Source organism: Perissodus microlepis, chromosome 11, assembly GCF_051167445.1.
Source record: "Perissodus microlepis isolate ML-2025 ecotype Zambia chromosome 11, ASM5116744v1, whole genome shotgun sequence".
NCBI classification, from domain to species: Eukaryota; Metazoa; Chordata; class Actinopteri; order Cichliformes; family Cichlidae; genus Perissodus; species Perissodus microlepis.
This window is the reverse complement of record NC_140471.1, coordinates 36,786,227-36,803,044: the sequence shown is the minus strand read 5'-3', so window position 1 is coordinate 36,803,044 and position 16,818 is coordinate 36,786,227. Positions and strand designations below refer to the sequence as shown.

Genomic DNA, 16,818 nt, shown 5'->3' with positions numbered 1-16,818 from the left:
CTGCCACTCATTAGAGATCACAGAGGAGTCGCCCCCTGCTGGACAGAAGAGGCAATGCAGGTTTAAGGAGCTCTGTCCATCTTTGTTTACAGTCTGTGGTTTAGTACTTTGGCTATTTCAGTGTGTTTCAGGCTCTTTCTGTGTTTCTGCAAATGAAGTTGATAGTTGGACGTCTGGATTTTTTCATGGTATCTGTCTATCCTTTTGTGTATAATTTAATTTTTTCACTGTGATTGGTCCTAAATTTGAGGTCATCTGCTTTGTTTTTTATGGTTTTTCATGTAAATGAAGTAGACTTTTAGTCATTTTGAATTTTTGTGGTGTGGTTTCCATGGTATCTGTGTCTCAGTAATGATTTTGGATCATGAGGCGCTGCTTCCAAAGGCCAGGACGGCTTTTGTTTGTGCTTACTGTGACCTTTGAGCCCGAAGTTTTCACAGCTGCTCTAACCACAAACAGCTTAACAGACGTTTTACTGCTGCCAGAGTGCTGACTGCAGCATCGTGTGATTTATGTACCAGTGAAGCTTCCACAGTGTCACGCACACAGTCACTAACAGACTTCCAGGCAGTGGCGTTTGACCTCTGACCTTCTGTGTTTAATGAGTGATGGAAAGTGACACTAACATGGACTCTTGGGATTCCTGTTAAGCTACAAAGTCAACAGCTGGAGGGATCCGCCTCCCGCTCCAGCTGAGTGAAGTCAGAAAACGACAGGGGAATACGGCCTTCAAAATAAAAGCCTCAAGTTTAGTTTTTGAGAAAAGAATCAGTAAATGCCTTTGTGTAGGCTGAGAATTAAAAATAAAGATGAACATGAGCTTCTGACAGTTTTCACTGCAGCAAAATAAAAACACAGCAACTTTTTTTAAACAATAATTTATTCATTGAATAAATTAAAGCGCATCAGGAAAATAAAGCTGAAGACGAACGCTCACCTCAGAGGAGAGGCAGGCTCTGCTCTCCCACCAATCAGCAGTCAAACGTTTGGATCAATAGGATCAGGTGTGACAGAGCACCCGTGCTGACGCACGCACAGATCCATAAATATTACAGATCAATGATTAAAAACGTAAGACGTGGCTCGTAAAAGGCTGAGATGAACTCAATTACCCTTTTCTGATTTACTTACCCGGATGACTGAGCGCACACCACGACACAGTGACTGTTATTGATGACTGTTATTGATGACTGATCATCGAGGGTAAACATAAAGAAAATCTGTGATTTTTCAACATAAATGAAAACTTTAGCGTTATGACGTCACATACATGAGGGACAGGAAGCGTTTGATGGTCCGGGATCTCCTCCTGCTGGACCCAGGACCGAACCGGAAACCAAACACTGACGGGCTTTTACTTTGTAAAGAGGAAATGCGGTGTTTTATTGCGGAGCGCTTCACTGCAGCTCCCTCACGAGGCGGGATCAGCTGGTGGGAACTGAGTCACCACTTCCCGGAGAGCAGCACCGAGAGAAGCTCACACCGCCGATCAGCTCTGATACCGAGAGCCTCACCTGAGCGCGAGCCCGCGGCTGAACAGGTAAGGGTGTTTGGTCACCTGAGCGCAGTCTGTGCGCGGGACCGTGATCTGCTCCGGAGTAAAAATATTCCGTTACCTCGGGATCATCAGCGGGAAACACACGATGGTTACCACGGTTACGCCTCCATGACTCACAGACTGCGCGTGCGCACTAACTAAGACCCCTTTAACGTCTGATTAGTTGCGCGAGGAAGAGTCGGTGCACATCTTTATGACGTAGCAGATGTTACAGCTGTGGTAAATCTGCGCAGGTGCTTAGTGTTCGGTTATTCGACTCGCCAGCAGTCGGATACAAACTGATCTGACCTCTGACCCCCGTGCCTCAGCCTGTAAACATGTTTGTTTCTGCCTGACTCGCTGCTGCCCCTGCGGCACAGCAGAGGAACTGCAGGGGGACCGCCCACTCCGGTTTCAGACACGTCCTGAAATAACGTGGGAATCCCCCCCAATCAGATCAGACCCGCCCCTCCGTCTGAGTCACTCACACCAGCTGCCACTTTCAGTTAATCCACCTTCTTCACCGCACTTCCTGTCAGCGCGCCGCTGCCTCTGTTTGCTGCTCTTATCTGCTCCTATCGATTCCTGGGGTCACATGACTCATGGCGCTCTGCACATCACAAACATCTCTGTTTGCTGCATGAGCTAAACATCACACAGGAAGTTCATCACCCCGCCTATGCCCTAGCCCACAGGAGGGCGGCGAAACTGTGACCTCACCGAGCGACCTGCAGGCGAGGGTTAAACTTTAACAGCACCGTCCTCATGCTGACTGATTGTGTGTGTGTGTGTGTGTGTGTGTGTGTGTCTGGCTCAGAGGAGCCTGTGAACAACGTATACGTCAGGTTTCATCGTCAGCTGCTAGGAGTACGTGATGCGTTAGTCTTTGCAGACTCACAGGTGTGATCCAGGCGCAGCGCCGCAGTTCGCCCGTACCTGCAGGAAACCATCATTCAAATGAAACATGTGTCTCACTGTGTTGTTCTTCCTCTGTCTGACAGACTCTCGTCCTCAGAGCGAGTCCACGGTTGCGGTCCGGTCCAGAGAGCTGACATGGCTGTCGCAGGCGGAGCATCCTCCTCTGTCCTCGTGTCTTCGGCAAAGGAAACGGCGGCGCTGAAGGTGAACCCGGCTGACGTCCCCGCCCTGGAGATCAAACTAGGAGCGCTGGCGGTCCTGCTGTCAGTCACGCTGCTGTTCGGATTTGCCCCACTCTGCATCGTCCGAGGGGCGGTGCGCTTCAGCGTGCAGCCAGGTAGACTGGGGAACATCTATCGACAGGGCGTGCTGTGATTGGCAGGGTTTTCATCATTTTAGTCGTCGTTTGGATGAGCAGATAAACGTTTCCAACATCGGTTTCTGTGTGAGGAGTTCAGAACATCAGAAAGAAAATGTTTGGACTGGGTGGCTGAAATCAGCCGTGCTCATACTGGCTTTGCATGGACAATTCTTCTTTTGAGCACATGGTGTCCTGCAGGTCAGAAACACGCTCCTCCCACTTTCAGCCAACGGTTTTCCAATTGGCCATGCCTCCTAAAGGCAGGTGGGTGGGGCTTCACATGCTCTGGTAGTAAAATACATGAGAGGAAGTGGGGAGACGCAGGATAACGGGTTTAGGTTTAGCCCGAAGCCACGCTCGGAGCTCCAGGATTAGTCTGCAGTGTTTTGATCTCACAGCTCGACTTCCTGTTTTCTCCTAACCAGCTGATTAGATGTGACCTCGTGTGATCTCTGTGCAGTCACTCGATCAGCTGCAGCAGGAGAACATGAATCCATGAGCGCTGCTCTGCAGGGCTGTTACACGACGCCTTTCGGGAGTCTGACTTCCTGTTTGCTTTCAGTTTCAACCTCTGACTCTGCAGCAGTGTGATTGACCCGTGTGATTGATCAGTGTGATTGACCCGTGTGATTGATCAGTGTGATTGATCAGTGTGATTGACCCGTGTGATTGATCAGTGTGATTGACCCGTGTGATTGATCAGTGTGATTGATCAGTGTGATTGACACGTGTGATTGATCAGTGTGATTGACCCGTGTGATTGATCAGTGTGATTGACACGTGTGATTGATCAGTGTGATTGACCCGTGTGATTGATCAGTGTGATTGATCAGTGTGATTGACACGTGTGATTGATCAGTGTGATTGACCCGTGTGATTGATCAGTGTGATTGATCAGTGTGATTGACCCGTGTGATTGATCAGTGTGATTGATCAGTGTGATTGACACGTGTGATTGATCAGTGTGATTGACCCGTGTGATTGACACGTGTGATTGATCAGTGTGATTGATCAGTGTGATTGACACGTGTGATTGATCAGTGTGATTGATCAGTGTGATTGACACGTGTGATTGATCAGTGTGATTGACACGTGTGATTGACACGTGTGATTGATCAGTGTGATTGATCAGTGTGATTGACCCGTGTGATTGATCCGTGTGATTGACCCGTGTGATTGATCAGTGTGATTGACCCGTGTGATTGACCCGTGTGATTGATCAGTGTGATTGATCAGTGTGATTGACCCGTGTGATTGATCAGTGTGATTGATCAGTGTGATTGACACGTGTGATTGATCAGTGTGATTGATCAGTGTGATTGACACGTGTGATTGACACGTGTGATTGATCAGTGTGATTGACACGTGTGATTGATCAGTGTGATTGACACGTGTGATTGACACGTGTGATTGATCAGTGTGATTGATCAGTGTGATTGACCCGTGTGATTGATCAGTGTGATTGACACGTGTGATTGACACGTGTGATTGATCAGTGTGATTGACCCGTGTGATTGATCCGTGTGATTGATCCGTGCTCTCCGTGTTGCAGATTTACGGCGCCTGCTGCTGAGCTTGATCAGCTGTTTTGCTGGAGGCGTGTTCTTCGCCACCTGCCTGCTGGACCTGCTGCCCGACTACCTGCAGAGCATCAACGAGGCCTTCAGCAGCGCCGGGATTAAGGTAGGAGAGCGCACACGCTCACCTAAGCACACGTTAAAGAGGCCTGAAGAGAAACCGCAGGTAAAGCCTCACCGTCACGCTCAGAGACGCTTTAACGTCTGAGCTGACTGAGCCCACCGATCCCGCTCTCAGACACTGATGTAACTCTGGATTTAATAAAAAACAGCTTAAAGTCAAAGTTTTAAAATCCTGTTTAGCGCCATCTTGTGTCAGCACGAATGTGACGTCATGTGGTTGGTTGCGGCTAACAGGCTTGCATTAGTTTTTGTTAGCTAACTCGTGACAGGATCGATAACTCTGAGGAAACACTTCAGTGCTGCAACACTGAGCTGATGTTAGAGCGAGGCCTGTCTGTGGCAGGAAGTGACTGTTTGACTCGCTGCACTCGAACAGACAATGTTGGTGTTTGTAAAGCACAACCTCCGACACTCCAGCTGTTCAGGCCGGCTGCACCGAGCCTGCAGTCAGCGGCCGCGCAGATGTTGGCGAGTGTCTTTGTTTCCCCACCACAAACAGTTTACTACACACGTGTCGCACCACAAACATCCATTAGCACGTCTGCAGGAAAACCCTCTGGAAAAAAAGGAAATCTGCAATAAGCACAAAAATAAGGACTTTTAAATAAATAATAAATATTTAATATTATTTCTCACAATTGTTGAATGAAGTTTATTTATATATTTGGTCATGTCGGGCCTCCGTAGAGCTCGTTGCTGGAAATTCAGTTTGTCCGTGTTGAAATGCTTTTATTTTGAAGCAGCAGTTTATTTCCTGTCCTCAGAGTTCGCCACTGAGCGAGAGGGAAGTGAAAACGTTCAAACTCAGAGAGGAAGAGAGACAGACGCTGAGGCGTCCGTCACTCCTCTGCTGTCTTAATTATTCAACATTAACATTTGTTTTCTGAATGTTTTGACCTTCAGTTAATAAAGTCAGACAGATGTTTTTAATTTTGAGGACAAACGTAACAAATTTGAGTTTAAGTTTTTTTGACATTTTATTGACGATGTTGGTTTTTTTGATTTTAGAATATTCACATTTTTGGGACATATTTGTAGTTTTATTTTTATGTATTTATTTAAACTTGGAGGATTTAAAAAAATCTACAAATTTGGACATTTTAATGAATTCTTATGGTTTAATGTCATAAATAAATCTGGCATATAAAAATCATATTTGGAGATTTAAATGTAATCTGGTTGTAGCTGCAGCTCCGATCACGTACGTCACGTGTTATTGATCGTGTCCATGGCGATGAGAACGTTCCGGAGTTTCTACTTTTAACGTTTTATTAAATATTGACGTTTTTTCGATGATTTATTCGGACATTGAGATTTGTGAACATTTAGGTCTTAGTTTTGGACCCTGGAGATAAATCCAGACGCAGGTATCTCAAGCTGACTCTTCTTCTCCTCCTCCTCTTCCTCCCTCAGCTGCAGTTCCCCCTGCCCGAGTTCATCGTGGCTATGGGCTTCTTCCTGGTCCTGGTCCTGGAGCAGATCATCCTGGCCTTCAAGGACCAGACGTCGCCGTCCCCGGAGGAACGGCGCTCTCTGCTGGTGGACTCCAGCATTCAATCCAACGATCACCGCCGCCGGGGCTCAGCGGACTCGGACGGTCACTTCCACGTGGACTTTGGTTCTCAGTCCGCCCTGCGCGCCTTCATCCTGGTCTTCTCGCTGTCGCTGCACTCGGTGTTCGAGGGGCTGGCGGTGGGGCTGCTGGAGGAGGGGCAGGAGGTGCTGGAGATCTGCCTCGCCCTGATGATCCACAAGAGCATCATCTCCTTCAGCCTGACCGTGAAGCTGTGTCAGGCCCGGCTGCGTCGCTCCGTGGTGGTTGGCTGCCTGCTGCTGTTCGCCGTCATGTCGCCGCTGGGCGTCGGCCTGGGCGTCGGCCTCACCGAGACCAAGACGTCGCTGGGGCACCAGCTGGCCCGCTGCACGCTGGAGGGGCTGGCGGCGGGAACCTTCATCTACATCACCTTCATGGAGATCCTACCGCACGAGCTCGCCGCCGGCAGGAACCGCATCGCCAAGGTGGCCGTGCTGCTGGTGGGCTTTGCCGTGGTGACCGCCGTGCTGTTCATCAAACTGTAGAGGCAGACGGCGAGAGGGCGAGCTCCGTGTGCGACTTCAGAGACGTCGCATGGTTCAGAGCTTCATTAGGAACATGTTTTAATTTTTTTGACGTTAACGAGAGACGAAGACTTAAGCCAAAGAGTGACGACGCGAGAGCGCCAGGGGGAGGAGCAGAACAACCCCGCAAACCTGATCCGTTAAAGTTTCGTGTCCTCCTTCGAGGTCTCCTCTGACCGCCTGCAGGGTTTGACAGAAACCCACCAATCAAACCCCCGTGAGCCGCACCTGGTGACAGCGGGGAGCGAGAACGCCCTTTTAACAGGAGGAAACCTCTGGCAGGCTCAGGGAGGCGGGATGAAGCTAAGGAGCCGCAGCAGGCGATCGAACACCCAGGGAGTGAAGAAGTGCATCATGGGAAGCAGGCTGGGCTGCTGCGGCGCTATCTCAGAGTTCAAGGTGCAGCGGGAGAGCAGCCATATTTGATGGCTAATAGAGGCGTAACGGCAGGTCGTCGACCCGTTTGAACTTCCTGTTTGGCAGCTTTTATTGGAGGTTCCACGTGGAGACGCTTTGGCTGTTTAGTTACATCAAAGAAACGACCGACGGAGCTATGACCCTGATCACATGACCGATACTCCGACCTCCTCGTGAACAAAATCCCGAGGAAGGCCTGAAGTGATCGACCAACCACAAACCTCTGATGTGCTCGCCTCAGAGGAGTGCCTCAGAGCTGCGTCCCAGAGCTGCGTCCCAGAGCTGCGTCCCAGAGCTGCGCCTCAGAGCTGCGTCCCAGAGCTGCGTCCCAGAGCTGCGCCTCAGAGCTGCGTCCCAGAGCTGCGGGGGATTTCGGCTTTTAGAACTAACGCGTTGCTAAACGAGGAAAACCTTCGGAAATCTGACTGGAATGTTTGGAGGCGTCGGAGCCGGAGGAGAGCATGTTTTCGTGGAGCGCTCTATTTTACCTGACAGCAGGATTCAAACACTTGTTTTTCGTAATAAAAGTATTTTTAAACATGTAAATTTACTGTAATCAAGTTTGTATAAAATCATGCAGAAAATAAACACGCGTGTTTGAATGTTTATTTCATGAGACGGCGTCCTGCAGCCGCACGGCCACGGGTCAGACGGACGCAGCACCGAGCCGAAGCGACAGGAAGCAGAAACATAAAGCTGCTGGGGACAGACACGCGCGTCTGTACTGAAGTAAAAGTACTCGATTACATTAAGACTCAAGTATTTTCAGAGACGTGAGGTCAAACCTGTGCTGCGTGACGCTTTCTCAGCTCCTGCAATCTGATTACTCGGCAAAGATAAACTGTGATTACTTATCTGTGGCTCGGCAGCACTGATCCAGGACGAAGTCCGGCAGCTCGACAGTCACATGACCGCCTCGATACGCGTGAAAACAGTCTGAGCAGCGATGACGCGTCGTGACGGATTTTTGTCTTCAGCTTTAGCCGCCGACCGTCCATCCAAACACGTCGGGCGCTCGAGCCGACGGAAAACGTTTTTATTCTCATTTTATCTGAGAAACAAGTGTTTTTATGTAAACTGCAGGCGGAAAACCAACATGGCGCCAGTGACTGTGCTAGGTCCATCTTTTACATACAGTCTGTGTTCCCGTGGAACAGGAAACGAGCGTTTTCTGTTTGTAAAGCTAAATCAGAACTGCCCTGAAAACAAGTTTGTACCATGTGGCCTCGGATTGCGGCGAAAAATGAATCACCATGACGACGACCACGTGGCACGGCCTGCAGACCGAACGGTGACCCCTGGGGGAAATGTCAACTCTGTGCTGTCGCTGCAGGTTTCTGGGTCGCTGACAGACGCCCCATTTTTCCCTAGTAACCTGTGGTTGCCATGGTTACAGGCCATTTCCTTGGCAGCTGCTCTTCAGCGATGACCTCGCTGATGTCAGGATGTGAGGCGTGTCCTTGTTCAGGTGAAGAAGCAGTCGGAGCGCCGCTGAGCGTTCCTCTTTCACTTCAGTCCGAGCCGCCTGCGGTCGGTCTGCGAGCAGCTTTCAGCTTTCCCACCACAGCCGCCGACACGGTGTGTGTGAGAGATCACCTCGTTCATGTCACAGTTTAACTGATGAGCCACAAACACAACAGTTCAGCAACACAGCGACACCTGTGTGACCTCATCAGTGCACCTGAGAGGACAGCAGCAGAGCGATCGCAGCTGAACACAATCACCGCAAACGTGACAGGAGCTGAATTTCAGGGCTGTGTCCCAGTTCAGGGTCTGCAACGGTCCTCAAGGGCCGCGTACTCAAAGACCGCTGAGGCCAGAAGTGCGAGGCTTGTGAAATGGGGCGGTCTAGCCTCCGTCGCGCTACCCGGGTTGCCTAGAAACGCGTGTTTGACCGAAATGAAGGAGAACATGTTTTGTTCGTTTGTTTGTTTCTACACGAGCTTTGTGTGATTTGATGAGTATCTGAGGCTGAGACCACAGGACTGTGAAACATGATTGTTGGGCTTCATTTCTGTACTGAACAGTCATTTAAGATTAGCTAGTAAATAACAATTAGTTAATGTTGTTCATGAGACTAAAGTCAGTGTAAATATGAGATGGCCAATATTATAGTTATTATATTAATCATTATTAGTCATTACAGCAGTGAGTTTGAACTCTCAAATCAAATCACTTCTATTGTCACATCACATGTGCAGGTACACTGGTACAGCACATGTGAGTGAACTCTGTCTAATACTGAGCTTCAGTAAAGATTCAAGTTGCAGCTATTCATACGTCCTATCACCTTAAATCTTCACTCAAAGACACTCAAGTATCTTTGTATAGATGTATTATATATAAGAGACAAAAGTTGTTCCTTCAGTATGTTGGCATTACTACATTTGGCTCAATGCTTACATATGTGTGTAAAAGGAACATGTATGAGGTGTGAAAACTGTGTCTGATAGAATGAAGAGTAGACTGATATATGAAATATTCCTTTATTGGGGGAGAAAATCAGACCATGTCATAACTGCTTTAAGTCATACAGAATAGATATCAGAGCCTTAAACAGGCTGACTTCTGCTAAATGGGTCAAACTGGGCAGAAAGTCTACAAACACATAACATCCTTATGGAATATGATGTAACACTATAGATCAACTTACCTCAGAATATATAAAGCATATAAACAATTACAGCAATATGATGCAACAAACACAGCAGCTACTGATCCAAAATACTCAAAGCTTCATAGAACTGAAACAAACATTTATTTTTAGCTCCATTCTGCTGCTGATACAGACTTTAGGTTTCTGAACATTAAACTTGTTGCTGCCTTTCATAGTGTGTAACTTGAAGGCCCTGAGTACTTTCTCCCACACTGAAAACACTGGATGATCACATTATTTGAACATTACCTAATAAGACTGATTCAGGACAGACAGTTATGTTAAACTTTCCTAGCAGTCCTTCACAAACAGGGAACAGTCTGTCTATTCTCTCCATCTGTCAGCTGCTGCTGGCTCTTCCTCCTCCTCTTCCTCACACACTGCTGAGTTTGTCCTGGTGGATCATCAGGGGTGCAAAGCCTCACAGATGATGTGCAGCAGTGGGTCCCTCAGTCTGTCCTCACTCTGGACACTTGCAGTCGTCACACATGGAAATCATTATTAAACATTTGCACATAAATAAGTGACATAATATTCAGGACTTACTTTTCACAGTTTACTCTTCGGCCGCTCCGCTTCTGCCGTCTGCGGCAAAATTATCCACACCAACTGCCGCGCTATGCATTCTGGGATATGTTGGGCCACGAAGTCTACACCGCCACAGCCTTAAAATTCAGGGAAATGAAGGACGCATTTGAGGGCCGCATTTGGAGCAGCCTTTGAATTGGGACAGCCTTCGTCGCGCCGCTGTGATGTAATTGGCCTTAAAATGCAGCCTTTAAGGCTGCAGACCCTGAATCGGGATACAGCTCAGGACGCGCGTGAAGGTGCTGGACGAGCCCTGACACAGGTGAGAGCAGCAGTCACAGAGCGTGTTTACAACAAAACTTTATTGGCAAACAATGAAAAGGCCAAAGTGATCGGCTGACCTCATCGTTACATCAGAAATAAAACAGGAAACCCGCTGCTGACGATAAAAAGAGAAAATAAAAGTAATGGACCAAATGAAGAGATGTCAGGGTCATGAACTTTGACCCTAAATCACAGTGAAGACTCAAAAACGAGGAGACGCGACTGAACTACAGGTGGTCTGAAGGTTTCTTCTTCTGCACTCTGTCTTCCACAGACTCGGATTAACTTTATACTCACACAGTGAGGAAGAATAGGATCCCCACCTTGACCTTTGATCTCTAATCTCTGCAGCTGGAGGGAAATGGAGGAGCAGCCTGCAGCGGCTGAACTCTGCCGGCAGGGGGCGCCAACACACCTCAGCCGAGCCATCCTAGCTGGTCTGTGAGCCAGAGGTTTCACTCCCCACGAAGAAACGCTGAACTCTGTCCACGTGATCTCACCCCCCCCACACACTTTTTTAATACAACTTTGAATTGTTTAAGAGGACAGAAATAGGTTCGATTATTTAAATGTATTACATTAATTTTGATTTTGTAAATATTTTTAATTCTTAGCAAGATGAACACAAAAAGACTGAACATGCTTTCTTGTTTGTTCAGGATTGAAAAAATAATTAAAAGAAAAACCAACAACAGAGCTGCTGCCTCGTCAGCTCCGGGCTGTGAACACGGTTCCCCGGCGGGGTGTTTTCGGCCGGTCCCGCTGCGGGACTCGCTGCTGGTTTTGGTGCTCAGAAAAAGCGGGGGAGTGATCCCTCTTCACCCCGCCCCTCTCTGAAATCGTTCCACTACGTCAGCTCGTCCCGTCCGCTCGGTGAAGATGTCTGCGACGGGCTCAGGCGGCTGTGGACCCGGACCCGCCTCGGGCGCCGGCTCCGGGGCGTCCAACCCGCGAAAGTTCAGCGAGAAGATAGCACTGCACACCCAGCGGCAGGCCGAGGAGACGGCCGCCTTCCAGGAGGTCATGATGGACATCACTTCGACCAGGGTGAGTGAGAGGCGGCGGCAGGAGGAGGAGAGCTGCCGGAGGAAGCGAGGCCTTGTCCGGGCTCGTCGGGCTCCGGATAAGCGCTGTGCGGTGTCTCTGCGCGGCGCTTTGCTGAGATTTGGCGCAGTTTTAGCGGCGATCACCTCGTGGGGACGCAGTGTGTGGGTTTTGTTGGGTGTTTGTCTCTCCGGGACGCGCTGCTCTTCATTTCCGATACATCGTTAGCGCTCGAAGCTAACGCGGCTAACTTGTCTTGTTTACTATGTTACGTGAACGTCGCTGTCAGCCCCGCAGTGCCCCGCAGAACTCCGGCCAAAACCCGGATATTTTAACGCGGCGTCACCTCACGTCACACACACATATCCAACACCTTCGACTTAATTAATTCGGGGTGTTTATTTTGTCCCTTTGGCAACTACGGCGTTAATGTCAGCCATTGACAGGCTTTGCTTTCATGTAGATGAAGCTTCCATTACTCGTGTTTTGTGTCTCCTAAGGAAAATAGTCTGATTTTATTTTTGATTTGTTTCTTTGACTTGTGGAACAAATATGTGCGTTTTACAGATCTGACGTGGTGATTTTATCTTTGTCCACCCTGCCCGGGAAAGATTACCTTAAATCGTGCATACTTTACACGGACTCTGGCCTGGCGGCGCCGTTTTAGTGTCAGGGTGGGCGATTGGTTCGGATGTGTTAACGTCACCTTGTCATTGGTGATGTGTGGGTGTCACTGTGATCTGAAACACGCCCTCAGGTGTGAAGCAGGTGAGAGGGTCGGAGTGTGGAGGCAGGTGGTCTCTGCTGGTGTGTTTACTGTCGTGGGAAAATGTGGGAGTCTGGCTGTCAGTTTATTTTTGATGGTTTGAGGTCATTTCTGACAAATTTTTACAAGTTTAAAGGTGTGTGTTTCTGAAGCTGGTGTTTTTGTTCTGTGAGTCCAGCCCGTGATGCTGCAGTGGGGTTTGGAGTTTTTAGGTGCGTTTGTGTAATTTTATTAGAACACACAGAGAGCCGTGGCACTGAAATAATCACACAGTGGTAAACGTTCACCCTTCAAGACTTATTTTGGGTCAAAGTCAGCAAACCTTTATTTTGAAATAAATGCTTCAAAATAAACCTTTATTCATTTTAGTTTCACATCAGATGTGACAGTGATTCTGCACATAGACCACAAAATTAAAGGTAGTTCAGGAGATGCCTGAATGTGGCTGCTGAGTGGTGGGACTTGCGTATGGACCACGGTAGGCCACAGCTTCTCCCGGACTCAAACCAAAGAGCCGTGGGCCCGACGGCTGAACAGAAACACGAATGCTTCAGGCTGACATCCAGTCACGTCTTTCATAAACGTGTTTATTTCATACACGGGTGAATGAGAAAAGTTCACTGTTTATGAACGTGGTGAGCTGTGGAGGCATCTTTATACTCCCACACTCTTATTCTGAACGTTCAGCTGCTCTGTTCTTCCTGTCTGGAAGCTGTGAGTTGCTCTGGACGCTGCTGCAGGTCAGACAGTCTTCTTCCCCTCTCTGTTGAATTGCAGCTCCTGCTGATGGTCCTGGTTTGGTTCTGGAGGGTCACTCGGACCAGAACCTGCAGCAGGTGCTGCACCGAGCAGGTCCAGGACCAGCAGCTGCAGCTTCTTATCATTATGAGGGGCTGTTTAGTCTCTTGTGGGGTCGAGTTGGTCCTGAGAAAGGCCCTGGTTCTGTGCTGGTTCTGTGTAGCTCAGATGGATTTAGTCGGGCACTGTGGATCCGGACTGATTGTTTAGGTCTTCTGTAAAGATTTTGGCCTCCAGGGTTTGTGAAAGCGTGATAAAACAGAAAATATCCTCAGGTTTGATGGTCTGACCCTCTGGTTTCATGATCCGCATCATTATTGGCTTGACCTCACTGACAGGTGAATGGTGTCAGAGCTGCTCAGTCATTCGTCAGGTAGAAAGCTGCAGGTCTGTAGCAGATCCAGGAGTTTAACATGATCGAGCTCTCTCTGAACTCATACAGTCATGTGAAGAAGGAGGATCTCACTGGACCCTCTGCAGTGTGAGACAAACGGAGTCCACCCCATGATTCAGCAGCTCGTTGATCCTCCCTCAGCAGTGACAGTTCCTGTGTGACTTTATCAGCCTGTCAGATCTCTGAGGAGGAGTTTGGCTCCACTCTTCTTCACAGCGTTGCTTCAGCTCATTGAAGTTGGCTCCATTCGAATACGCACAGCTCTCTGAGCTCTGGACCGCTGCAGCAGCTCCGTCTGCGCTCGCTTCAGCGTCCTGCCGATTGGTCCGAGCTTCAGCTGCGGGACACACGGCCTCACTCTGACTCTGGAATACTCTGATGTACAGGGGAGTTCACGGTCCACTCGGATCGTCATCCCTCCTCCACGGCGCTCACAGCGAGCCGTTTGCTGCTGTGCGCTTTACTCTCGTCTGTTGCTGAAGTCTGCTGCAGCTTTACAAACCTCAGCTGGCTGTCGTGACCTTTAACCTTCTAAATGAGGCCTGTGGAGTCTGAGATCTGTGGGTTTTTCAGGATGAATGTGTTGGGATGTTCACTCCTGGGAAGATTGTGGCATCCTGTTAGCACACCTGAGTGCTGCAACACTTCTGCTTTTACACAGGTGCTCACACCTGCTGCTGCTGAGTCAATCAGTGGGCAGCAGCCAGTTGCTCCTCTTTAGCTCCTCTGTAAGGATGGACGGGTTTCAGTGAGACGGGTGCTGTAAATGGTTTTTCTGCCTGTCACATGAATGAATGCAGAATAATCGAACCCTGAACATGAATAGTGTTTGGTGCTCGCTCTCTGCGGGTCAGCGGTGCTGGTGTTGGTTGTTTAGAGGTGGGTAAACCTGCCGTCTGACATGCTGTGCCTCCTGTTTCACTTCACTGCTTTTATTTCTGAGCGAGGCCAGGTAAGAACACCTTTCATGCAGCAGAAACAGACTGAGTTTATGGAGGCACTTCCTGTGTCTGCAGGCCACAACACGTAGCGTGGTTTTTCTTCTTTAGTTTGCAGCTCGTCGGCAGTTTGAAGTTCTTGTGAGAGGAAACGAGGCTGAGCTTATCTGATCTGAGAGCAGGTGATGGACATTCAGGTTTCCCCCCATAGACCTGAGTTTGTAGCTCTGAGTGTGTTTCAGGTGTTTAATGAACTGAAGCCACAGCACGGAGATGTTCCCGAAGACGTCTCCGGTTTGGCGAGTTCGCTGCTTTCAGGGCTTCAGAGGGCGACGCCTCCAAAGGACAGCAGGCTACATAGACGCTCCCAGCAGCCTCTGAAGAGGAACCGCCCCACTGCTTTTTGATCGCCGTCCATATGACTCTGTTTCTGCAAAGTCTTCCATATCTGAAGTAGGAAAAGTGCCCAAACTCAGGGCTTGTTGAAAATCAGCCATTTGAAGCTGTAACCAAACGACTCCCAAAGAATTCAGCGATGAGTCCGTTTGTAAGGAAACGTGTACGGGTCACTGACTCAGGGCTGTGAGGAGGTGATCGCATGTGCAGTAAATCACCGTCACGCTCTCACAGGAAGGATGTCGGCTTTCAAGCGTTTTCTTGAGATAAAAATTGGAGCAGGATGTACTCTTCAAATAAATGTAGATCTGTGGCCGTGCAGATGAAGATGTAAGGATGATAACCCCCCCGTGGGCTTTTCAGATCATAAACCTTATCAGCAGTCTGAGTCGGGCGTTCTCACACTACAGGTGGAGCGTCACGTGGACACAGGACGGCGTCGTCGGCATAGAGGAGGATTCTTACAAAATAAAATGGGTCCATGTTGGAGTTAGCTCAGGCGTCCACAAACACATGGATGGAATATTTCTGAGCTAACAGTTTGCTGTGATTACACTGCCTCAAGTTCTCTGGAAGTGTTTTCGTTGGCGACGGGGAGCCATCTTTAATTATAACATAAGCGGGTTTCCAAATTTTGGGTTCAGAATTACAGTAAATCGGCTTTAGTTCATTAAAAAGTTGCATTTCTGAACATGAAACTCTCTGTGACAGTATGACGAGAAAATAGTCGCACGAACAGGCTGTCACAGCTTTTGTTTGGGTGTTACTTAAGGTAGTTTTTGTGGGCGTGGCCTCCTGCCGTTTTGTCCTGACTGAGAGGCAGACAGACGAGCTCACGCTGGTCACGCCGTCTCTGCACTGATGTATACCGCAGCGTGTACGGCGCCTGCAGCCTGAAGCGATGGACATGGGTTGTGATCCTCATCAGCCTCGGCAGAGACGACGTCTCGGGCAGCGAGGAGGTCCTTCAGAGGTCCTTCAGAGCCTGACACTGTGGGTGGAGCTAGAGCTGGGCGGTGTCTTTGTGAGGGAGGGAAAGCTTTTCAGTCCAGTTTGTGTTCTTCCAGCTGAGCTGCTGCTCCGTGCTCGGCACAGGAAGGCCCGCCTCTTCTCACGATGGAGATGATGGCAGCGGCGGGCAGAGTCCTAAGGCGGGAACAGATGTGTGGTTCGGGCCTGATGTCTCTGAACTCCCCAAACTTCACGAACAAAAAAGGAAATTGTTTGTTGTGATGAGTAAGTTCAGAAGTGGGGAACAGATGACAGCCTCGTGGCGTCACAGTAGGCGCTGATGGCGCCGTGCGAGCGCTCCGAGCTGCTGATGGTTTCTGTGCAGGTCTTTGGAAAGACATCATCAGCTTCCTCCGCAGAGGCCGCCTCCTCCTCGACGTTGTGCCGCTCGTGGTCCTGGCTCTGGTCTGTGGGGCCCTCCAGAGCCCAACCGCGACCCGCCACACTCAGCAGACAGGAAAGGGCCAGGCTAGAAACTTTCAAAATAAAACCTGAGGCCATCATATTAGGCATAAGCTTTTTAGCACAAGTTGAATCTTTCATGTGGATAATCTAGTGTTGGCGAGCGTGACCATAAACCGCAGCCTGATGCGTGGATGTAATGGCCGCTCGTTTGCGCCGCTCGGCCTGAATTAAACGGCGTTTGTGGACGAAGTTGAGCGTGGTTACGTTACGTGTCATGGAGGAGGAGCTGATGTTAAAGAGGAGGAGGTGCTGTGTCTGGCTCCTCCTCCTCACCGTTTCCAGGAACGCTTCAGGAATACGTGGACGTGAAGTAAACCCGACACAAAACCTGAAACCGTCAGAGCAGAACTCTTCGCCGTCTCCTCACATCTTGCTCATCTTTGTAAAATCTGCGGATGTGATTAAGCTGCTCTTCAATTAAACTGGCGCCGTCACTTCACTTCAGAT

General features: G+C 49.2%; 2 protein-coding genes across 5 annotated transcripts in view; both read left to right on the top strand.

Annotated features, from left to right (window-relative positions):
* The first annotated feature begins 1,390 nt into the window (after positions 1 to 1,390).
* slc39a3 (solute carrier family 39 member 3) lies at positions 1,391 to 6,696 on the top strand. The gene is made up of 4 exons (XM_084944618.1): positions 1,391 to 1,540; positions 2,539 to 2,792; positions 4,369 to 4,499; positions 5,930 to 6,696. The coding sequence occupies exons 2-4, from the start codon at positions 2,591 to 2,593 to the stop codon at positions 6,593 to 6,595; spliced, it is 999 nt and encodes a 332-aa protein (XP_084800744.1). The 5' UTR covers positions 1,391 to 1,540; positions 2,539 to 2,590; the 3' UTR covers positions 6,596 to 6,696.
* A 4,706-nt stretch (positions 6,697 to 11,402) lies between these two features.
* Positions 11,403 to 16,818, top strand: part of LOC146378481 (CREB-regulated transcription coactivator 2) — a 29,201-nt gene continuing 23,785 nt past the window's right edge. For 3 of the 4 annotated variants that reach the window (XM_084944615.1, XM_084944614.1, XM_084944613.1), the window contains exon 1: positions 11,407 to 11,606. In XM_084944615.1, coding sequence (XP_084800741.1) covers positions 11,439 to 11,606 — 168 coding nt within the window. In that variant the 5' untranslated portion in view covers positions 11,407 to 11,438. Of the gene's footprint in view, positions 11,607 to 16,818 lie in introns of all 4 variants that reach the window. The other variant, XM_084944616.1, reaches the window with a different exon arrangement.

Excerpts from the sequence above, each read along its gene's own strand:
- slc39a3 (XM_084944618.1), top strand. The coding sequence starts at position 2,591 with ATGGCTGTCGCAGGCGGAGCATCCTCCTCTGTCCTCGTGTCTTCGGCA. Across the intron at positions 2,793-4,368 it reads GCGCTTCAGCGTGCAGCCAG|ATTTACGGCGCCTGCTGCTG; the intron begins GTAGACTGGGGA and ends TCCGTGTTGCAG. Across the intron at positions 4,500-5,929 it reads TCAGCAGCGCCGGGATTAAG|CTGCAGTTCCCCCTGCCCGA; the intron begins GTAGGAGAGCGC and ends TTCCTCCCTCAG.